The sequence below is a fragment of the Aythya marila genome (genome assembly GCF_965140915.1).
Source record: "Aythya marila genome assembly, chromosome: 3".
Lineage (NCBI taxonomy): Eukaryota > Metazoa > Chordata > Aves > Anseriformes > Anatidae > Aythya > Aythya marila.
Genome location: NC_139044.1, coordinates 67,754,785 through 67,777,862, shown reverse-complemented (window position 1 = coordinate 67,777,862; position 23,078 = coordinate 67,754,785). Strand labels below are relative to the sequence as shown.

The 23,078-nt window shown below is 33.9% G+C and overlaps 1 protein-coding gene across 1 annotated transcript in view; it reads right to left on the bottom strand.

The window, feature by feature from the left end:
• The window catches only part of GRIK2 (glutamate ionotropic receptor kainate type subunit 2), a gene marked incomplete at its 5' end in the record, with an annotated part of 393,079 nt that overhangs the window by 60,361 nt on the left and 309,640 nt on the right, over positions 1 to 23,078 (bottom strand). The window contains one exon of the mRNA XM_082757228.1: positions 20,957 to 21,174. Within this exon, the coding sequence (XP_082613354.1) occupies positions 20,957 to 21,174 (218 nt within the window). The remainder of the gene's footprint in view (positions 1 to 20,956; positions 21,175 to 23,078) is intronic.

Here is a 23,078-nt window from a genome sequence, read left to right as displayed (position 1 = left end):
AAGTGAGAGTATGCGTCAAGCTATGCATAGATGTCTCATAAAATTAATGTCATAAAATTAATTCAAGCAATTTCTATGGCTTTAATAGCTTTAAAGCATGATAAAGCAATTTAAAACAAAAGGACCATATTACTAATGACAGAAGACTCAGCATAAGTGACTAAAGGGCTCAGGGTTAGGTGTAGTTGTATTTAACAACCTCATTATTGTGTGCAAATGACACAAAGAGATCAGAGAGATTAGAAATGCATGGAAGAAACAGGGCATGCAGTTTGACAGTACATAATTTAAACAGAACTTTTCTGAGGAATAGAAAACAAAACACCCCAGGTCTGAAACCTAGTAATCACAAAGATGTGTCTTCCCTACCTGAACTTTAAAAGGGATTGTACTGTTCTGAACAAGGGCTACCTAATAAGTACTTACCTCTCTGCTATCTGTGATAAATATCAATGCTAGGCACATGGAAAGGTGTAAACATAGATGTTAGAGCTTTATAATAATATCCTAAGATGGAGAAGTCATGCTGTTGGGGTGGAATCAACATTAAGGATCCATTGTAGTAGTTCTACCAACTGCGATTTATAAGTGACAGATTTATTATTTTTACTAGTTTCTTTGACCACCTGTAGCCATGTTGTCTGTAGGTTCATGCCCGGTGTGCCATGCCAATAAGCACAGAGTTGGAATCCACAGGAAAGTCTTTTAATTAAATAATTAAATATATAACTGCAGAGTCAGGTGCTTGGTGATCTTTCACAAAGCAAGCGCACCTCTGACTTGAATCACTGTTATTTATACACAGCAAACTTCTGAAAACTATCTCTTTGGCTTCATTTGATTGGCTATTACAGCTCACCTAACTTTTTGCTACTGAGTTAGCACACTACAGAAGACCAGCAGGGGGGTGGGAAACATCAAATCCCACATTAGCATACATTAATGTTTTATGGATGTAATTTTAATATGTTAATGACCCTTAATGTGCAAAAGGTTATTATAGTTAATTATTGAGCTGTTTTTCTCCTTCTTGGTTTTTTTTTTTTGTTTTGTTTTTGTTTTTGTTTTTTTTTTTTACCTTTTATCCCTTATCTTCCTTGCTTCTTCTAGCTCAAGGCTACCTGTCTCTCTGTTTGCTTTTTTTTCTCAGCTAAAAGACTGAGCTATAGGAAGACTACACAAGCTACTTAACAAAAACCAAGGAAACTGTAAATGATAAAGATGTTAAGTAATAAGCTTTTTGCTTGTATCAAATTATCTGAGTAATAAACTTCACAAACAGTGCTATTATTGATAATTTTTACATATCAAACATTATAAATGTCTTCATATGAATAACTCCTCCATAAAAATATTTCATAGGCAGAAATCCAATAAAGTCTGTATAACTGAATCTGAGAATTTTCTTCTTTATTGCCTGAAAAAAGATAATTGAGCTTATCCATTTTCCAGTTTAAGAAGCACAACAAAATAAAACATATAAAATGTGTTCTAGCTCACTCTAACTTGTGTATGCTCCTACAACTTAGCCTTCTTGATTTTGAGAGAATTTTTCAAGAAACTGGGTTCTAATATTGTGTCATTATATTTATTTTTCAGAAATTAAACCAAATAAATAAGTAAATTTAAGTCTGAAAATAGCTTTTCAAAGAAATGTACTACATTTTGTTTCAGTACTGCATATAACCTTTAAAATGTAAAACTGTAACTGTAAGAAGCAATGTTTAACTTTAAATAAAAGATCACAAATATTTCAAAAGAACCACTATGGTCTACGAAAAAATAAAAAATAAAAATCTATGCCATCATAAATATACCATTAGAAAATAGAAACAGCCAGGAAATAGAAGCATCTGAGGAGGATGTTAGACATATCAATTAAGGAGATGGGATATTTCTTTTTTTGCAGCTGTGGTAACCTTATAAATTTAGGGAAATTCCTCCATTAATTTGAACACTAGGTTTCAGTGGGGACTTAACATATGTTCACATTAGCAGGTCTTTAAATAAAAGCAAAGATAAATACATAACACTGACAGAGCAAGTTTTTGAGAAAGTTGTAATCTTCAAGTAATTTAATCTGGTTAGTAGGGATAACATTTTAAACAGCATTTCAGCCTGGAAGAATGAGACTCAAAGCTTTACAGCAGTGACCATAACTTGTTTCAGGCAGTTATTTTTGTGAATTGCAGTCTGCATGAAAAATTATTTTTTCCTGAGAAATAAACTTTTCTTAGAAAAGAAAAGAGGGTGGGCGTGGGGGAGTAGGAGGAGAGAGGAAAGAGGATGGAAAGGGAGGGGAGCGGAGCGGAGCGGAGAGGAGGCAGACAATGGGAAGAGAATTTTTTCAAAACAAAGGGCTATTCTCTGGCAAATTTTTTTTTTTTAATTTGGTTTTTGATCCTTTTATTATATTTTTTTTTCTCTTAGCCAACTTGCAATATTTAGATATTTCTAAAGCCAATTTCCTTTGGGTTTTGTGGAGTTTTAAGACAGAACATATTTCTGACTTTGAACATAATTATACATGTTAGATTCAATAGAGTAGATTCAAAATATTATGAACTTCAAAACTAAGATCCAAATTTCATATTTTCTTGTCACAGTTAGGTTTAATGAATTTGATGATTAAACAGGTACAGATTCATGGTGCCACACAGCATTTAAATGGTAGTCTTAGTTTACTTTTTTATTTTATTTTATTATTTTTTTTACAACTGCTTGGTTCTGCAATCTTCAATAAAAGATTATTTTTAATAAAACAGCTTTATACTTTTTGGATATTGAGCATGTACAAACTTCACTGCATTAACACAAAGCTGAGGAAGCAACCAGAAGAGCTGGAAGGAAGCAAGGTGTTAAAGCCCCAGATGGCCCATACAGGGAAAAAACTTTTCATAATGGAGATGTTTGGACTTGAAAGCTGAACAACTTTGTTTATTACAGAAAATGGCAACCAAATCATCACATTAACATGTGGGATTCTACTGCAAAGAGAAAGTCTTGTCACCACATGAAAATTACATTAAGTGATGCTTCAGAGTGTCTACTGCTGCTTATCATCTCATCATGTAAACGGCAGGGATTCCATTCAGGACTTGTGCCTTTTATGACACGGCAGCACGTAGCTAATTTCACACAGATTTTAACTATTTGAATTGCACTATTACTTTAATGTACAACCACATTAATGCAGTGCTTAGGATACTGGAGACAAACAAATGTAGGACTTAAAAAAAAAAAAAAAAAAAAAAATGAAGCAAACTGTCAACAGGAGTCATTATTATCAGCACAATAGCTAGCTGGTAACTGAGGTGCAAGTCTGTGAAATTACCACAGGAATGAATGGTATAATCTTCTTGTAAATAGATGAGATCAAGATGCTATTTTCACGAGAAAGGGCATTAGTGTTTGATATTTTATTTCTGATAGTACAGTAAAACTATTTTCCATATAGGTACAATTTAAGATAATTTACAATTACTTACAATTAAGTGTAATTTAAGAATTCATTTTTCAGAATGTCCCAAGAGCGCAAATTGCCCTGGAGAGACCAAGACTATAAAAACCACCAGAAGATAGCTGTACATTACCAAATCCAAAAGGAATGGTATGGTTCAACAATTTCCAGGAAGGAACAAGGGGAGGGAAACTAGTTCAGCAGATAGTCTAGCATTGCTGTCTTGCTCCTAAGTGTAAACTAACCTATAGAAGAATCCATATATACCATGAAACCTTCCAAATCCCAGTTTCCATTAGTTCCTTGCTTCAGCAAAATATGGATAATTTAATAATAACACAAACTTATTAACAGAATGTATTTGATGACACCTGCCACAGCACTGCTGTGTTCATTTGGTATATTTCTGCATCAATATTTTGTGTGAACATCCTGCAGCAAATTTTCATGTATTTTCCGTTGACCAATTTAGCAGAAACCACTTTGGCAAAAGGGATCTCTAGTTTAAGTAAAAATCTAGAGCAAAGAGGTTTTGGCAACTGCATGTAGAAGGCTACAATTGCAAATTAGCAACCTGATCTAATACCTATTTACTTAGCTGGGAACTTTTAGCAGAATTCACTGGGATACACCTGCAACAGGGATTCAAAGTTCATGGCTTCAAAAAAAAAAAAAGACAGAAAAAAAATATGTATCTTTAGCAATGTGCAGAATTTTCATCTGATATAATTGCTTTGATAATGCATAGGATTATTAAAAAAATATGTATTATTAGGTTTAGGATTGTGATAAAAAAGTTATCCTACACCAACTAGAGAATCAGTTTCTTCTGATAAACATTCTTCTTTGTGACACATTGTTGTATTCACACATTAAAATTCCCACAGCTGAGCTTTGAAACAACTCTGTTCGTTCTAATCTTTTACTGCATCAGTAAGATGTAGTTCCTGAGGAAAAAGCAGTTTAACTTAATTCTTTAAATGTTATTCTTTTGGTAGTAAATTAAAATGCAGAAAATTGTCAGGAGACTTACAATGACAAATAATATACTTAATATAGCCTAATTAATAATATAATTAATAATTAATAATAATTAATAATATACTTAATATAGCCTAATTTGAAATATTTAATAAACAAGACACCAACCTGTAGTGATAATGAAATCTTGAAACTAATCTTGGCCTATGGGGATTTATGGGGATCTTCTTTTTTATTCTCTCTCTCTCTTTTTTTTTTTTTTTTTTTTAATGATAGCTCAAAATGCTCATTATATTGGGATTTATGCAAACAGTTAGAAAATGTGCTCCATATTACGTTTTCCACTATTCCACGCTATATTTTTCCACTCTTAAAACTAAAATGCTTTATAAAAAATATTTAAGTGAACTGAAAATCTTGGAGTGGAGGTGGGGGGAACAACAACTCTAAAACAATCTTTATTAAGGGAACAGACTTTAGACCAGCTGAGTAGCTGTCAGAGCTCTCACAGGTCATTCCACAAGTAAGTATACTAGTGTATCTCAGCACACATAGACAATATAGCTGGCTGAATGGGGGTATTGTTGCTTCTGAGCAAGTGCAAAAATCTTGGAAAACAGGAATAGCAAAACAGTTTTGAATGCGTCCACTCATTAGAATAAAAAGGCTGAAGTGTCCAGTGTCCAGTGCTTACAATTTTTCACAGCATAAAGAAGATGACGTTTAACTTTTTCAGTGTAAATAATAGTATTATTTTGTCCATTACTCATCAGATTTACTACCTAAAATAAGAGGCTAATAAAGTCCAGGTTGTAAACGATTTCATATTAGGTACAGCTCTAAATTTTATTGCTAACTCTGTTGCACTTGCTTTGACAAAATGTTGTTTGAACATGGCAAGGAAGCAAAAAGATAAGAGACAATTTAACAGATTTTTTTGATGATTTTGGCTGTTTATTGAGGTACAAGGTCTTTGGTCTTGGGCTACTCTATGACTGTGATGTCTCAGCTTGATCTTAAAGCCAAAGGGCAAATCACCTTCACACCAAATGTATCTGGTAAGCACTAAGGGCAGAAGCAACTTGCCTGTAAACATCATCACACAGCATAGTAAGAAGAAAGAGAATTCTGGTACTAAATATCTATTTCATTCTGGTACTAAATATCTAACCTGTCAGTGCAACCTTATCTTCAGTGCATGCTTTAGTGCACTTATTTGATTATTAGTATGAACAGAACTCAAGAACCATGGACAATGCATTTTCAAGCTATGATGCACTTCAGTGAGAAAAGTGCTTTTAGAAGATTAATGTTGATGACTCCTCCACATTCCCCAAAAATATAATTTGCTCTAAGTATTAACAGAACATCCAATATCAGTATTTTAATATAAAGCTTGGTGAAGATATAAAATTGCTTCAAAGTTTTATAAGAAATATGTATTCATCCCTATAACTAGAGGTGTTTTTACAGAAAGATGAGCAATTAAGAAGTTGGGCTTTACTTTAAAAAAAAAAAACTTGTTTATTTTCAAGCACACAAAATCTCTAGTTAACCTTCTTTGTAAGAAAGTATCCCACAAGTTTGCAAAGTGAATGAACAATAAGTGATTCATCAATGAGTATTTTCCTCCAAGTAGGCTATCCTCACTAACACCTGCTCTTTTTTATAGTTTGCTCAGGAAGCATTCCACTTATCAGCAACTGTAAACTCTCATACAGACAAGTACTATCTGTTATCCACTGTCTTACCAGCTTAACATCAGTCTGTTTACTGACTCTCTCGTTTTGCCATTCCCTGTAGGACAATGTCTCTAAAGAGTAACCACTGAATTGATGTAACAAAACTGTTTTTCAGCAGTAGTTCTCTGTGTGGAAAAGCATTGAAAAGTTGCATATATTGTTCAGAAAAAGAAGCAAACATAAATATCCAAGCTATCCCCAAAATAAGGAACATTCTGGTCTCAAATATTTATGCTCCAGAGAAATTATAACATGTTGTTTGTTTTCCATGAACTTTCTCCAAAACCAGCATTTACACTCATCTATAATACAGTGATCGCCCAGGGAGTCAATTTTTGTCTCAGAGTTATTCCACTGGATCTGCTCTATTCAGAGCAAGAAGAAATTGCAACATTCCATTTTACAACTAATAAAATCACTTAGTGTAATTCCCCTGATGAATATCTATCTAACTTTTTAAATGTTGTTAAACTGACTGTCAGAACTGAAAGCCATGATATTCTAATTTTCTGAAAGCTTGATAGAACCAATATTCTTTGTATAGATGAAGCGTAATGAAGCACTTTCTTTCCCATAGGAAATTTTTCCACTCATATTCTTTGATGCCAACTAACCTTCACATCTGTTATTTCCCTATTGATTGCTACAACTTGGCACTTTTGTAGAGTGTCAGATGAGGCAGTTGTATTCAATGACACCACTTCCTCTTCAACAAAAGGAGTGCAGTAAAAAAGCAATGTGCTTCCTATATACTTCAGGGGAAAGGCTGTGTGCAAGTTATATAAACAAACGTAGTCATTTGTACGTGTATATGTGGAGGAGAATTTGTTCCTTTTATACCAAACCACTGCCTATGTAAAATTATGCAAACTAGAGGTGGTTTTGAATTTTTTAAGCAAATGAGGAGTCATTCTGGGTCTCACTTAAAAAATCCATCTCAATATACACTATGGAAATAAGTTTGAAATTAGTCATCACTTAAAGTATGATCCAAACATATAATTACAAATCAGTAATGCACATTAGAGAATATCAGAACAAAGTATATATATATAATTTGTTTATTATTATTATTTTTGCTGTCACTGAATGCAAAGACATCAAAGATTGGTTTTTCAAGTAAAATGAAATAATTTCTTCTTGACCCATATTACACTAGTGAAAAGTTTCATTTGAAACTAAAATGATAAATGATAGCAATTATCTAATAGACCTCATTTATAATTCTGTGGGAATCACCAGCATTACAAAATGAAAAGAACTGAACATTTAAATTAAAGATCAAATATAATACTTTGATTTCAGACAGAATGAAAGTATGCCATGGCACACATGCCATTGGTGTTTTACATTTGCATCTTTTGTCTAGTCCAAGCCTCTAGTTGTGTAACATTTAACCGATAATATACATATTAGTTTATTTTTTCTTGGTGAAACTTCAGATTCTTTTAACTTTGCTTTAATAGCCACATTTTGTTCTTTATTCTTATATAATAAGACATATAGTCTTATTTGGAATTAGCTTTTTTTTTTTTTTTTTTTTTTTTGCCTTTAAATACAGATTTACAAAGGCAGTTAAACACCTAATTTCTACTGAAATCAATTGAAACTTATTAATGAAAAAAGTATTTAGCCATGAGGATTTAGTTCCATCTGAAGATTTTCAGGTTATATAAATAGTTCAACAGGTTGCTCCCACAATAACTCATTTGCATTGTCAAACCACTGTAACTAAGAAGAAAAAAAAATAAATAAAAAAGGAAAAAAAAAAGTATTTGTCTTTTCAAACAGATTTTTCACTAAGGAGCAGAACCAGATTCTATTTGCAACATTTCAGCAAAACTGCTGAAGATTCTCACCAAGTTATATCTAAATCAAGAATGTGATCCCTCTGGTACCATTAATAAAACAGAGACAGGATACAGGACCGATAACTGTGTATAACACAGGCATGGGGCTTGGAACATTTTGGCTTGTCCTAAGGAATCATTTCCCAGGGGATACCTGGGTTCCACCCAAACATAATTTGGACCATAGCTCAGGAGAAGTCAAGTATAATCCCGGGCTGTTCCTAATGGTGTTTGTGAATGATCGCCCAATTTTGGAGGAAAAGAGTCCTTTGACTTTGCATTTAAAAAGGTCCTAATCTGTTTTATTTACTACTGCAAATATAGTCTTAAACTGTAAAAGTACAGGACAGAGAAATATAATGGATATGGAACAATAGATTTGAAACACTGTATAAAGAAAGATTTCTGTACGTTTTTTTCCTCACTGTTTAATAAAAGCTTATTTATACATTTTACTTTAGTCTCTAGACAATGTACTTCAAAATTCTTACTTCAAAATGTTGGGTCAAAAATTATGATTTTTCTAGAACAGTTTCTAAGACAGTTTTAACCATTTTCTGTCCTGCCTTCTAACTGATAAACCCAAAAGTACAGAAAAATGAAATTTGCAGAAGAGAATGAATAATTCAGATTCTGTTAGAGAGTATAGTTTGTTATAGATATGGGCAACATACCTGCGGTGTTGTCATCTTCAGATTTAAAGGTGATTACATGTTCTAAAAATTTAGTATGCCAATTCTTTTGATTGTTTTTTCTTGCTGTTCTTTTTTTAATAAATGAAAAACAAATCCTTAAACAACAGTCTCTTTCCTCTAAATATTTTACGAGCTTTAATAACAGTTGTAACTTAAATCATATCACACTTTTGGAAATCCACATTATTTATTAGAGGATGACAACATAAAAATGTCTGGAGCCTGAAGTGGTTTTAGAAATGGTAATCTGAATTTATCCTCAGATACAAAAAATGACAAGCTATACAGCAGATGACACTGAAATATCTACCCTGTTGGTGGAAGATAAATGTTTTTAACCTCTAATATGATTAAACATATGGAGTCACATGAGCAAAGCAAAATGATGAATTATATTTGTTGTTATTTTTACTTTTCTTTTGGACAAGCTTTTACAGTCACTGGCTTACTTTTAGCAACACTGATTTTTCCTGGAAGTGAACAGTTTGTTCTTTCTACACACAACATTTAAAAACATGGACTAGAATTTTGGCCATAATCCAACTCAGTCTGTTAGCCAAAATGTGAACTTTTTTACAATTTAAAAGAGATTTGTCTCTTTTGTGTGTTTGTGTGTGTCCATTTTAGTGCCAAAATGCAAGAAAAGGAACTCTTCACAGCCTTTCAGCCAGTCATCTAAAATAAGGCAAATATTCCCCACAATACTATCTAAGGCAGATAGCCATGAGATTAGAAACATTTATATTATTTCTTATAAAAATAATTAATTTACTTGCATATTTTTTATTACAGCCTCTCCCTACAGTTATGTTGCATTTTATACATATATGAAAATTGTCTAGTGATTAAGCAGTGACCAGAAAGACTCATCTGATGTATTTGCAGCTATTACGCATCCAGACCAAGGTATTAATCAAGGTTTCTCTGTTGTCAATGGGAAAAGCTCTTGAATTCTGGAGGATGCTGACCTTCTAGAACAGTTACTCAAGGTAGTTTTGAAGTTTTGTGGTGCCTTTTATTTTTTTTTTCCAATGCCAATAAAAGGAGACTAACTGAAAGGAGAGCAAGTATCTACATTTTGGAGAGATAAGAAACCTGCCCTACATGTTTCCAAAACTGTCTTTCCTAAGTTTGTTTTCCATTTCTATAGTTTCCCTTCAACTGCCCCTTTCAGTTTTGATCATCTGATTTTAAAAGACAGTCACTGACAGTATCAAATTGTCTTCATTATGAACAAGATAAATAAAAATCTCCTTAATTTCAGAGTAAAGATTTCTTGTATGAAGAAGCTCTAACTACAAGAGGTGGTTATAACTGCAGTTTCATTGCTTCTTGCAATGAATAGAAAGTTCATCTAGGGATGTATCTTCTTTCTGAGATAGTGGAGATGTATTAAAAAATACATGTATAAAGAGTAAAGAATACAAGCTTCAATCAGACATGTTATACAGAGGTATCTTAAGAATTTTGGAAGATTCCTAGTTATGTCAAAGAAGCTAAATGTCTCCTGTATCAAAACTATATCAAACCAAACCAACCAACCAACCAAACAAAACAAAACACCTATTCTGAGAACATAAGTCAAATTCTGCATAAATATATATATATATACCTATATATGTTACTTACGATCATCACCATTATTATGAGGACTGTTGTGCTTTTTTGCCAGGATAGTTAATTTTCTTCATAATAACTCATATGGCACTGTGTAATACTGTTGATAATACACTGATGTTTGGTTGCTGCTGAGCAGAGGTTACACAAAGTAACGCCTTTTCTGCTTCTCATCCTGCTTAGTGAGGAGGCTGGGTGTGCACAAGAAGGGACACAGCCTGGGCAGCTGACCCAGGCTGACCAAAGGGATATTCTATATCATATGGCCTCATGCTCAGCAATAAAAGCTGGGGAAAGGGGTATTGGTGGATGTTTGGAGTGATACCATTTGTCTCCCCAAGTAACTATTATGCATGATAATCTGCTTTCCTGGAAGTGGCTGAACATCTGCCTGTCAATGGGAAGTAAAAAATAAATTCCTTGTCTTGTTTTGCTTGTGCATGCAGCTTTTTCTATACCTATTAAAATGTATTCACCTCAACCCATGAGTTCTTGCACCTTTACATTTCTGATTCTTACCCCTGTCCCACTGTGGGGAGAGCAACTGAGTGGCTGCGTGGGACTTAGCTGTCTACAGGGGTTAAACCACAACAGTGACTGTCTCAGCCTGTAGGATGTGGGAAGAAAAACAAAAAACAAAAAACAAAAAACAAAAAAAAAAAAAAAAAAACAAACAAACAAACAAACAAACAAACAAAAGAAACCCACATAATTTCCTATACAAGAAAATGACAAGTAAATTAAAAGATCATATTCTATATCTGAAGAAATTAAAGAGTGCTAAGATATATATTGCTGTTTATCTTTGGTCCACAGTGTGTTCATGGACAGATAGGTAGGTTACCCTGATCATAAAGCATGGTTTTGTATATTTTTTGTGAAAATCCATATTCTATATTGTGTAGATTAAGGACCTTGAATACTTTAAATACAAGTTGATTTAATGCATGAATTAAAAAAAATCTTTAAAGGCATCCATATCAAATGCAGTTTATTTAATTATTACTATAGGTGCATTGCAAAAAGGATAGATTAACTGATTTTGACAAGCATTCTGTTCAAAGCGGTGAAAAACTCTGGAGAAGAAATTCATCGGTATAATAGGACTCTAGGTGGTGTCCAGGGCAATTCTGGCACTGTAAATATTTCTCATACACAAAGCAATGCTAATGCAGTTGGACAATGCCTCAGTAGTATCATACATAAACTGACAAGGCGGAACCAAGAATTCACCTCTTCTAATGAATAGAGGCTTTCAGACTGCTTCAGCAGGCAGGAAATAACACTGAAGGTTGCTCATATGGCAGGATCTCACACAAGAATGGCTAAACCAAGAGACAGTTCACTCTGGTGAATGGTTTCTGAATCACATTCCTAGGATGAGTCATAGATAAAATCTGCAAACTTTAATGGCTACTTGGTGATAGATCTATTTGCTTTGAAGAGGAAGACTCAGACAGTTAAAAGTGTTTTCAGATGTAGTCTCAATTTCTTAAACAAACCCTAACTCTGAAATCTTTCAAAGAGAATCCTGTTTGGAGTAGAAGGATTCTTTATGATCCAGTTCTGCTCCCTTTCCCACCTTGCTCAGAATCTAAGGAAGTCATAACGAGAATAAAGCTCAGATAAGAAATTGAAAGTGTTCTTGCCCTACCTCCTAGGGAAAAGCAGCAGGAGATGGAAAGAAAGAGGCTAGGTAAAAATTAGGTTACGCACTTCTGAGAAGGAAAAAGCCTTGCAACCAAACCTATGATAAGAACCCAGTGTTAAGCCATTCTCTTACAACTGTCAGCAACTGGTCAGCAGTTGCATTACAGGCCCAGGTGAGGCCAGAGAGTGAAATGTATCAAGTAACTGAAAGGAAACAAAATGGCTTACCTTTTAACACCAAACCTACAATAATACATAGAGACAACTTATATTCTGTAAGTATCAGCAATTACATTGCTGTTGATTCTCATCCTCACACCTCCAAATATCTAAATAAATATCCAAATATCTAGGCAACAGAACTCACTTCCCCAAGGCTCCCTGGCTTTTGTGTCTAACAGGGCGCTTGCTGTAAGATCACCCTGCCACAGAAAGAGACACTCTCTGCTCCTCTTGCATCTTGGATCTAACACTCCAGGAGGCAGAGCAGCTTTCTTCAAAAATGAAAACTAAACGTGCAACAATAACAAAAATATTCATTTTCACTTGGATCTGAAAGCTGGACTGACTCTAGCCACCACCCTATTATATGTATCACCAACAGAGTTTGAGGGTGATGGGAGGAGAAGAGTTTAACTACTCACAGTGTCGTAAATTGATGCTGAATCAACACAGTGAGAAAACTATTGAGATGCATGAACAGAAGTAATTTGCAGTGATGTGGATGGATTAAACTCCATTTGACTTCAAAAGGAAAAGACCCTATTTTTCTTGTATTTAGTGGCATCAATATGTATTTTCCAAAATAGAAGATTGAATGGTTACTCTTAAATGCAAAAGTTTCAAGTATCAAGATCATAAAATTTCTCTGAATCAAGTATATGTTATGTTGTAGATTTTTTTGTCTTTTGTTGATAATAAGTCCTAAAACAATTTAGGACTCAAAATGTCCTCCAAATAATACTAGTTTATTATCATGTTTGACTTTCTAAGGGCTACGGTACAGTTGATTAGTTTTTGTTGTTGTTGTTGTTGTTGTTTTTCCCCCTCTGGGCTCTGATTTCTTGTAGCCTACGTTTCTATCAAAGTGGCAATTAGATCTTGCTATATTTTACCATACCAACATACCTTACACAGAGAAAGATTGGCATTAGTCAGATAAACTCCATGATATGTCTACAGCATGGATAATTAGTGCATGTGCTCTAATTAATGCATATTATTATGGGACACAATTTTGAAAACATGATACAAATGTCAGCTTCTTGTTTGTATGTTCATTTTAGCTCTTCATTAGATTCAAAATGAAAAATACTTATGGAACAGAAAAGACAAATGGGACTATAGGTTATATAGTTTAGCCCACTTGAGAGTTCTATGCAGAGATGAGCATAAAAGTCTTTCCCCTATGAATATTTTGGGGAAATGAAGAAACAGATGGTGAATTGTAGAAAATACTAACTCAGATGACTCATAGACAAAGGAGACTTTTCTTAATGCCAACTTTTATTTCATTTTTGATGTTTCTCTTCAGCTTCTTTTTAAAAATAGCTAGTGGGGACCCAATTTGTATGTTAAGTATTTAATTTAATATTGTAATTACTCTAAATGACTAATCTTGTCTTCACTTCAAAATTATGTATAATTCTTTGAAAGGACTCTGAAAAGCCTGTGTATGTGTTTCACTGGGTTCTAACACCTGTAGCTGCTGGAGACAAGTGTAAGTTATAAGTATGTCTCTTGTAATTTTGGAGCATAATTATCTCTAGGGAACCTGCTGGTCCTAGAGATGGACCTGTGGACTCTTGAGGTCCCTTCCAACCCCTACAATTCTGTGATTCTGTGATTTTGTGATAATTATTCATGAATACTGCATGTTATCCAGCAGCTTATTAAGGGTGCTTACTGTCTGTATATAGGGCATAATGGAGCATGAATCTTTGTAGAAATGAAAACTTGGTTAAACTCTATGTTAATCTTTTTCAGCCTATACAGTTGGAAAAGGGTAAAAAGGTAAAGGTAATGAGGAATGTGAAAAGAGGAAAGGGAAGGCAAAAGGCAAGGACACGGACAAAGGCAAGGGTGGGAAGGCAGTGGATTTCTTTTGCCTCAGCCCTGAGAGTCTACAGGCAGCCAAACATATACCCTTATTCACTGCAGTAACACTAATAGCTCTGACAACCCCACAGAAGGGAAAAGGGTCAAGACAGCATAAAACCATTTCAGTAAACTTTGTCCCAGTACCTAGAGAGTTTTGTTGGAATGAGTCCCTTTATGTGAATTACTTCTGCTTTCTATCCCAAGATGCAAAAGACAGACCATTCACCTCAAATAACTTAATGATACCAAATTTATCTGATAATTTAAATTTAGAATTCAAATGCAGTGCTGCTCTTGTTAATGTCAACGCATCACCTAACCTACCTAGCTCTACCTAGCTCCCTTGCTCTTATGAAGAAATGAATAGAATTCAGTGAGACACAGGTGTTTTAAGGTCTCTGGACAAAGCCTTGTTCTCACGGCCAGTGTCTCATTCTCACAGACTCTGTAATTGCACATTCCCTTAATTGCACATACTCCCTTAAGTGTATGGAGTGACTACACAGACCTTGCTTTATAGGTTTTCACCTGTGTCTGCTTTTTTGCACATTCAGAGAAGTAGTGGTTAACCAAACAGGTGTTCCTACAAAGAGGGAATAATAAAGGGAAAAGAGAAATAATGCATTTCAGCTGCACGTGTTTCTAGTAGATAAGTCCGAAGTATGATAATGATCCAAAAGAAAAAAAAGAAAAAAGAAATAAGAAAAAAGAAAAAAGAAAAAAAACAGCAGCAAGGCATTTATATTCATTCCATTCCATTCTAGTCATCAGTGCCACGTGTTTTTATGCATAAGAACAAGTCTGTGTTTGTTACATTAAAATGTGACTTTTCTATAAAGAGAAATCATTTTAAAGCCAACTGAACAAGTATATCTTGTATCTGCTGCAATTATTTTTTACACATTGTCCAGATCAACACATGGGGGCTAGGGCTCAAAAGTTTTTTGTTTGTTTGTTTGTTCGTTTTTTTCATTAGTCAGCATCATTGAATGTATATTTGAAAAGCTCAGAAGCAGTGTTTCTTTCATCTTTGACTTGCGGCAATTCCACCAAATGATTGACATGTATTGCTAAACTTCATAATATATTATCTGTACTACTCAACTAAAGGTTCTATGTCTGTATATGCTGATGTGCCTACAAATGCATGTTTATATGTTAAACAGAGGAACATTTGCCTATTACAATGTTCAAACTCAGGTCTGAAAAACCCACCTAGGTGGGTTTTTGGCTTCATGCATGCCCCTGCCAGTGTCACTCATGACATATGAATGGCATTCATACCTTTATTTAGAGTCTATTTTAGGGATTTTGTAATGATAGCAAATGTCAGAGCTTCCTGCTGTTTAACAATGGACTTCATTTTAACAATGGACTGAGAATTTGAAAAATTAAGGTAGGCATTAAGTACTGAATTGTTGTCTGCCCAGAATTCCTTAGGGAAATGATAAAAAAAAAAAAAAAAAATGGCTAAGGCAAAAAGGGGAAAAAAAATGACAAGGGTCAGCAACATGGACTTTTATGGAGAAAACACAGTGCAGGAAGAAATGGAAGACACTACAGAAAAGCAGAGCTTTTGGGTCCTGAAGAAGAAAAGGAAAGAAACTGGCAAATATAAATGACAGAATATTCTATCAGATAATTCTAAGGTATGTGAGTCAGCTTTCCTTAATTAGTTTCCTATCTGCCTTTCACCAGGTGATCTTGAAAAAGATGCATTCCCTTTCAGTGCTTCAGCTTCCTTATCAGCAAAGCAAGGATATAAAATACATGAGTCTCACAGAGAGCTGAAAACACCTTTAATTCATGATACAGAAGTAACGACACTAACCTAAAGCTACTATAGAGAAAGAAAAATTATTACTATTTTATTACCATTTGGTATGCAAGTGGTGAGTAATCCTAGCTGAAAAAAGTTCCATTGTGCATGGTACTGTACAAAAACATAGAAAGAAAAAACAAATCTGACACTGAAAGGTACAGATAAGAAAAAACATGAGAAAAATGAATATACACAGCAAGTTCACAAACAAAAATAATCATAAAATTGTAGACTGCTATAAATATATGTGTTGTAGTATTTCCTTTGTGTATGAGGATAGAGAGCTGAGGTACAAATAGAAGCAGTGTATTAATTTTTTTCCTCTCACTTTCAGAACTGTCAATCAGAAAGAAAACAGATTTATTTATTTATTTATTTATTTTGAGAAACAGAGACTGAGAGACCACAGAAGGAAGAGGGAATGAAAATTCTGAGCTTTTTTATCCAAGAACAGCTACTGAGATAAGTACCTTTCATGAAAATAATAAAAGCTTTTTATTTTATTCCAAAGAATAAGGAAGATAGGCTTCTGAAACTTGAAAACCATCAATAGTCATTCTTAATTTCCATTCAGAATTCTGTGAGCAACACTAGAACAGTCAAGACTCGTTTTCATTATAATTTTCACACTGTAAGCATTCAGGAAAGCCTTGACACCAGTAGAACTAGCCAATAGAAGAGAAGGGAAATTTGTAACTAAGAAAACTCGGTGATTTGAGAAACATCAAAATGTGTATTGGGAGAGGAAACAACATGCTTATCTCAGAGATGGCTTAGAATCTATTTTCACATTTCTTTTCCCAATTATTTCCTTACAATTCTTGGATAATACTAAAGTCATTTTATTGTTCCCAGTGAAATAGCCCACCATGACCCGCCAGTCATATAACAGTTTCATTCACAACAGTAACAGCATTAAAGAACCATAGAATGGTTTAGGTTAGAAGGGACCTGTGGATGTCATCTAGTCTATCGACCCTGCTCAAGCATGGACACCTAGAGCTGCTTGCCCAGGACTGGGTCCAGACAGCTTTTGAATATCTCCAAGAAGGGAGACTCCACAAACTCCCTGGGCAAACCTGTATTCTTACACCCCGGGTGCTCTCCAAGATTTTAACTTTAGCAGGTTCTAATCTAGCAGTTATCTTGTTTGCCTAATTTCCATTTAGGTTCTCCTTCAAAAAAAATGTTCTTCTATTTTAGCATCACACAGCTTTGGCCAGGTTCCAAAGTTTTTTAAAGAAAAAATTCACAGGACTTCTATATAGATAATTTATGCAGAAATTACTGTCAGTCTCATGGGTAGCTACTGAGCCTCACTGTGATTGGAACTAATAACTATTACCAAGATATGATAATTTAATTTAACATTAGGAAACCATCTGGTGCCTTCATTTCATGTTGTAACATAATGCTGCTGTTTTGCTCAATCCACTCTCATTACAACAAGATAAAGCAGTTAAGGAAAAACATACACACAGATGATAAATTTATCCCCTTTGTCATCTTTGTGTAACCCTTCCAGAAGTCACACTCTCATAGATTTTTAAAGTAGGAGGGGACTACTAAAGTCTAAACTGAGCTAATGAAGGCTATGTATTTCACTGAGTAGACTCTAAATCAAAAGGATAGTGTGCTTGGGCTATGTTACATCTTTCTCCTCGTAATGGCTGATGAACCCACTCCTAGGTAAATTCTACTAGTGGTTAATTACTTACAGTCTTACAAATGTGCACCTTATTTCTGGTCTGAATTTGCCTAACTTAGCTTTGAAACACTGGATCTCATTATGCCTTTTTCTGCTAGATTAAACAGCCATCAAGTCTCATCAAGTCAAAAGTCTCATTCCCATTAAGGCACTTACAAACCATGATCAAGTCACCTCTTCACCTTTTCTTCAGCAGATTAAACAGACTGATCTTCTTTATCCTCTAACTATAAGGCTTTTTCTTCCAGACCTTCTTTCGCCTTTTATGAACTCTTACCAATTTTAAACATATTTTTGAAGTGTGGTCACCAGAACAGGATATTTCATTGGTTCCCTAATACAAAGGCAGTGTTGCTTCCTATTTGATTCACTTGTTCATATAACAAAGAATCTAATATATACTATTTAAAATTCACATTCAGCTTATTGATAAAGCAGAAGTATTCCAAAAGCATTTTAAAACATACTTATCCTAGTTTTTATACTCAGTACAGAAAAAATCAGGCACCTCGTGTCTTTCCTTCACTATCTACCTCTAGTGTAACTTCTGTACTTTAAGACATTTTTCTGATACTTTTTTGTCTTTTTTGATCAGGTGCCTGTTCTTAAGTTCTTTTTATATTATAATTTAACTGTAGTATCTATGAACTAGTCAACTCTGGTAGTAGTAACTTTTAAGGCAATTCCACTTCCAGTCTTCTTTGAAAATATTTTCTTGAAGTAAGGAAATTATATTCCTGAAGTAATTTGCATATACAGAAGATAAACTTACTTTGTGAACACACAAATACAGATAGAGTATGTTGACCAGTCCTATAATATTTTGATTCCTGATATCTCAGCCTTGTTAATTAAAAATACCTAATTATACCAGAAAGTTTACTGGAACAGATAGACTGTAACCAAACATTTTCTTTTATCTTCTGTGAGAAATACATTTAATTAGATTGTATTCCTTACATAGCTAGATGTAGTGAAAAGCATTTACATCAAGAATACTTTAATTTCAAAATGGAAGATGCTTCAGACACTGAATGAAATTAAGTTGTACAGTTTCCCTTTACATCTCTTTTGAGTATGATTTTCATTTATTGGCTTCACTACAAGAACAGTTGTGCCTATTCCTAATGCTTATGTTTGGATGCATTTTACTATGTACAAAATAATACTCATTAAATTCCATACTTCTTAGTTAAGATAGTAAACTAATTGGAAAAATATTTGGAATCATTTGTTTGCTATCTGGAACAGAAGTACAGAAGTATCAGTGTATTTTCATGTCACAAAACACTAAACACAACTTGATCACACATAAAGCCCAGAAAATATGTTTGCTCAGCAGAATAAACCTTAATTTGACCTAAAATTTATCAGGAGAATACAAAAATCCCATGTTTTTTTCTGACTTCTGTTTCATTCATAGCGAAGTAGAATAATTTGGTAATATACTAAAATCAATACCAAATTATGTGATCTGACACTATAACTCTGTTATAAGTCTAGGGTATTTCAAAAACATGTCACTAAAACAAATGTCTATGCAAGATGTGCAATTCCTGTTCTGTTAGAAGTAAATCTTCTCTAGTTCTTGAGTATAGTAGAAAAACACAAAATATATCTAAATAAATAGAAACAGAAACAGAGCAACAAGAAAGAAATGTGCAGAAAAGGGAGCAGTATATTAATATGCAGAGGGGAAAAACATCCAAAGAAAGAGAAATAGTTTCTGCATGCTAAAAACACAGATTACGTACACACATACAAAAGGAAAATGAAAGAAAAATGGCAGAAAATTAAAGGAAGGTGGGGGAGAGCAAGACTGACTTAAGAAGTTGCTTCTGGCAACTACAGGAAAAGACGCTCCTAAGTTAAAATTGCTTCTTAATATTTTAGAATCCACAGTTTCAGTCTGAAACAGAACAAGTTCAGTCTTCTGCTTGACAAGAATGAAAATAAAGCTCTGTAGTGTTTTCTGGTAACTCAATTCATAATGTCATCCCTTTATGTCCTCAGACTTAAATCGTTTCAATTCTTTTAAAAATGTCAGTCTTTAAACCTTCTTTCAAAAGTTTAGAAAAGAAAGAAGCAATTTTATTTAATTGCTTTAAATATTTCCTGACATCCAGACACCTCTAATTGATTAGTTACTTCTATTAACTTCCTCAGCTCCCTTTCTAAGAAGCATTCTGGAGAATACTCTGAATGTTTTCAAAGCATTCTAAAGTGCTGAAGTTTTATCAATTTTATTTCCAAGCAGAAGCTTAAAGCCCTATAAATATTTTAAAAATATATATAAATAAAACTATGTGTACATTTGGATTGGCTGTAAGATCATAATATGATCATACTATTCATATGAACGAATAGTAACTATTTAGCCATTGAACAAGTATGTTAAAAAATGAACAAACATCTCTGAATCTAATGAGGGGAACTGCATATATATTTTTTGTTTTCTGGGCCAGCCTACATTTTTCCCTTGGACTTCACTTTGTCTAGTTTCAAATGCCAGCTTAATGGTCAGCTCAAATCTTTATGTGACAGCATAGTAACTCATAAAAACAGAATACTCATAAAACTCATAAACTCATAAAAACAGAACAGCTAAAAGTCTTCAAAAGACCTTAAGACAAGCTTTAAACACCTCTCTGGATGATCCAGGATATGCCTGTGCTATCAAACATGAAGAGGTATAGAACAAACCATTCTCCTCTCATGCATACTTCTCATTAATTTGAGCTGACTTACATTCTTGATGACGCTATAAAAGAAACCTTTCTTTCTAATCCACCAGCATATTTCACTATATTTCAGATGGAATTATTTTAGTAACAGACTAAAATGAACAGAAAAACTGGAAGAATCTGATCTTTTTTTATGAACAAATTAAATTTTAAAATTTCTCAAAAATAAGTCCAAAAGATATTCTCTGTACAGCCAGTAATATTCTTAGAAAAGCCCAGTTGCTTGAGCAAAGATTAACATTAAGTATAATGCTACTGTATATATAATGATACTGTAACACCTACTTCAGCAAAACTCATTCTTGTACACAGAATTAGATCTGTCAAAGCAAAGTGTTCATGTTTCTTCACCTAAACTGTTACCATACATTCAGTTCTTTAAGCAAAAATCATCAGAGAACTTGCCTGCTATTGCCCATGAGAGCAATTTTGCATTTGCTTCACTTGCTATCTCAGGAAATCCTCAGAAAGTGATTTTCAGTTACTTTTGAAAGTGGGGGAATAGTATCCTTTGCTGTAGCAAGATGCAGAGACATTCCCCCCACAATCAGGATATAGGATCTTTTCAAACAGAATATAAAGCTTACCTTAAAGAAAGTCATGGTTGCTCCATCTTCAACTGCCCCATACTCTATCTTTGTCTGCTTGGCCAAATCATCAGCAGAATCAATAGGGGATTCCATACGTTCCACTGTCAGAAAGGCGGCTAGGTTAGCAGTGTACGAGGAAATGATGATAAGTGTGAAAAACCACCAAATGCCTCCCACTATCCTGGTGGAGAGGGCTTTGGGCATGAGCTCAGAACCTAATGAAAACCAGGGGAGAAAGATGAAACCAACGCACAGAAAATAATTAGTAAGTGTTCAGCACTTTTTGCCACAGTGGGGAGATGGAATCACTGTGCAAAAAAATCTTTAAGCTACAGGTTTTTGTGTACTGCTTGTAAAAACACACACAACTGAAATGAAAAATAAGAACTGATTACATTTATAAAGACAGGATTTTTGGAGCTGTGGGAATCAAAGAATAGTAATGGGAGACTTGGTTATCAGTGCTTTAAAATAAATAAATAAATAAATAAAGTGAAAAAAGCATTTACTTGAACTGGTTTTCCAGAAAAATTCATGGCTGGACTGAGCCTCTAACTTAATATTAATATTGAAGCACTTATATAGTTCTTTAACTTTAAGGCATGAAATAAGCATTGTTTAAATATTTTGTAAATCTAATTTGACTAAGTAAAAAAAAAAAAAAAAAAAGGAAAAGATATGAAATAAAGCATTTCATATCTGAAATACATAATATAAAATATAAAGGAATCAATGAATTTTGCTATTTGTATTGCAAATAGAAGTCAGGATTGTTTATTGAATGCTTAGATTTAAAAAAGGAACATCTCCCATCTCTATAGTTAGCCCCACAATTTCATATTAATATGGTTGGCTACACCACATATTTAATTTGATAGAACAGCAATGAAAAGATTAGACTGCTATGCATAAACTGGATATAGATAGATTATAATGCATTGCTGGAGTTGCCTGCTCATGGCACTAAAGAATGGAGGGGGCTACAAACACTGTATAGTAATTTGCATAATTATTAATGCTAATTTAGAATCTAATGAGATAAATTGAAGCACATAAACTCCTCTTGTGCCTAATTACTAAAAATAGGAAAAATAAAATTCAATGTAATTTACAACCGCAAATATTTATTATAAATGAACATGTATGGATTTTTTTTTTCCCAAAACATTATAATTGAATGAAATGAATTTTCTAATGATGTCAAATAAACAATTTCAAGCTTCACTGGAAAAAGTTTATATAAGATCTTGTAGAAGTATCTGAAAACTTGTTTTCAAAGAAACAGATTTACCATATCCACTACATAATTGTACCACAGCAATCACTTTTTTTTAATTGGTCACTATGCCTGTTTTGAGATCTCCTGGGTAAAATGGAATGAAGGCAAGATGGACTATTTTATTCCTGTTAAATTTTAGTGTTCATATTGAATCATTTAAGGAAATGGTCCAGCAAGGTAACACATCTTCATATAAAGAAAGATTATGCCAAACTTCCAACATCAATGCCAAAAACAGAACAGAACGGAGAGTAAAAAAAAAAAAAAAAAAAAAAAGCCAAAGAAAAGGAAAAAAGAAGTGGTATCATAACTGGACTATTGTATTTAAAAACAGCCCATCTTACCCTGCAGTTCATCTTACCCTTGCTGTTTCAAACAAAAAAAGCTGACAGACTTGGACATGACAGCCAACTCCAGCGCCAGACTCTGCCTAGAATTCTGCAAGGAAAAAAGTAGAAAAGTACCTTTCTGATGTAGTTGCTCCTAGGCCCTGCCAGTCAGACACTTAGACACCGTAATACTAACAGACTTCCCAATAAGCCCACCATCACCAACTGTTTTTTAATTGCTTGTTTCATTTAAAAATCAACACCAGTAAAGTCATATAGGACTGGGAAGAAAAGAAGAGCGGAAATGTTTGCCACAGTTGCCCCAATTACCACAAGTTCGTACCTTACCAAGGACTGAAACACAGTGCCACCTAGGCCCGTAAAACAGAGCCTGGTTAGGGGCTGACTGTCATGTACCCAAGGTAACGTCATGTCCAGCACTATATCCCACAGTTTCCTGGGAGTGAGGGGTGTCAGCAAGACATGTATGAGTTCCCTCTATCATGTATCC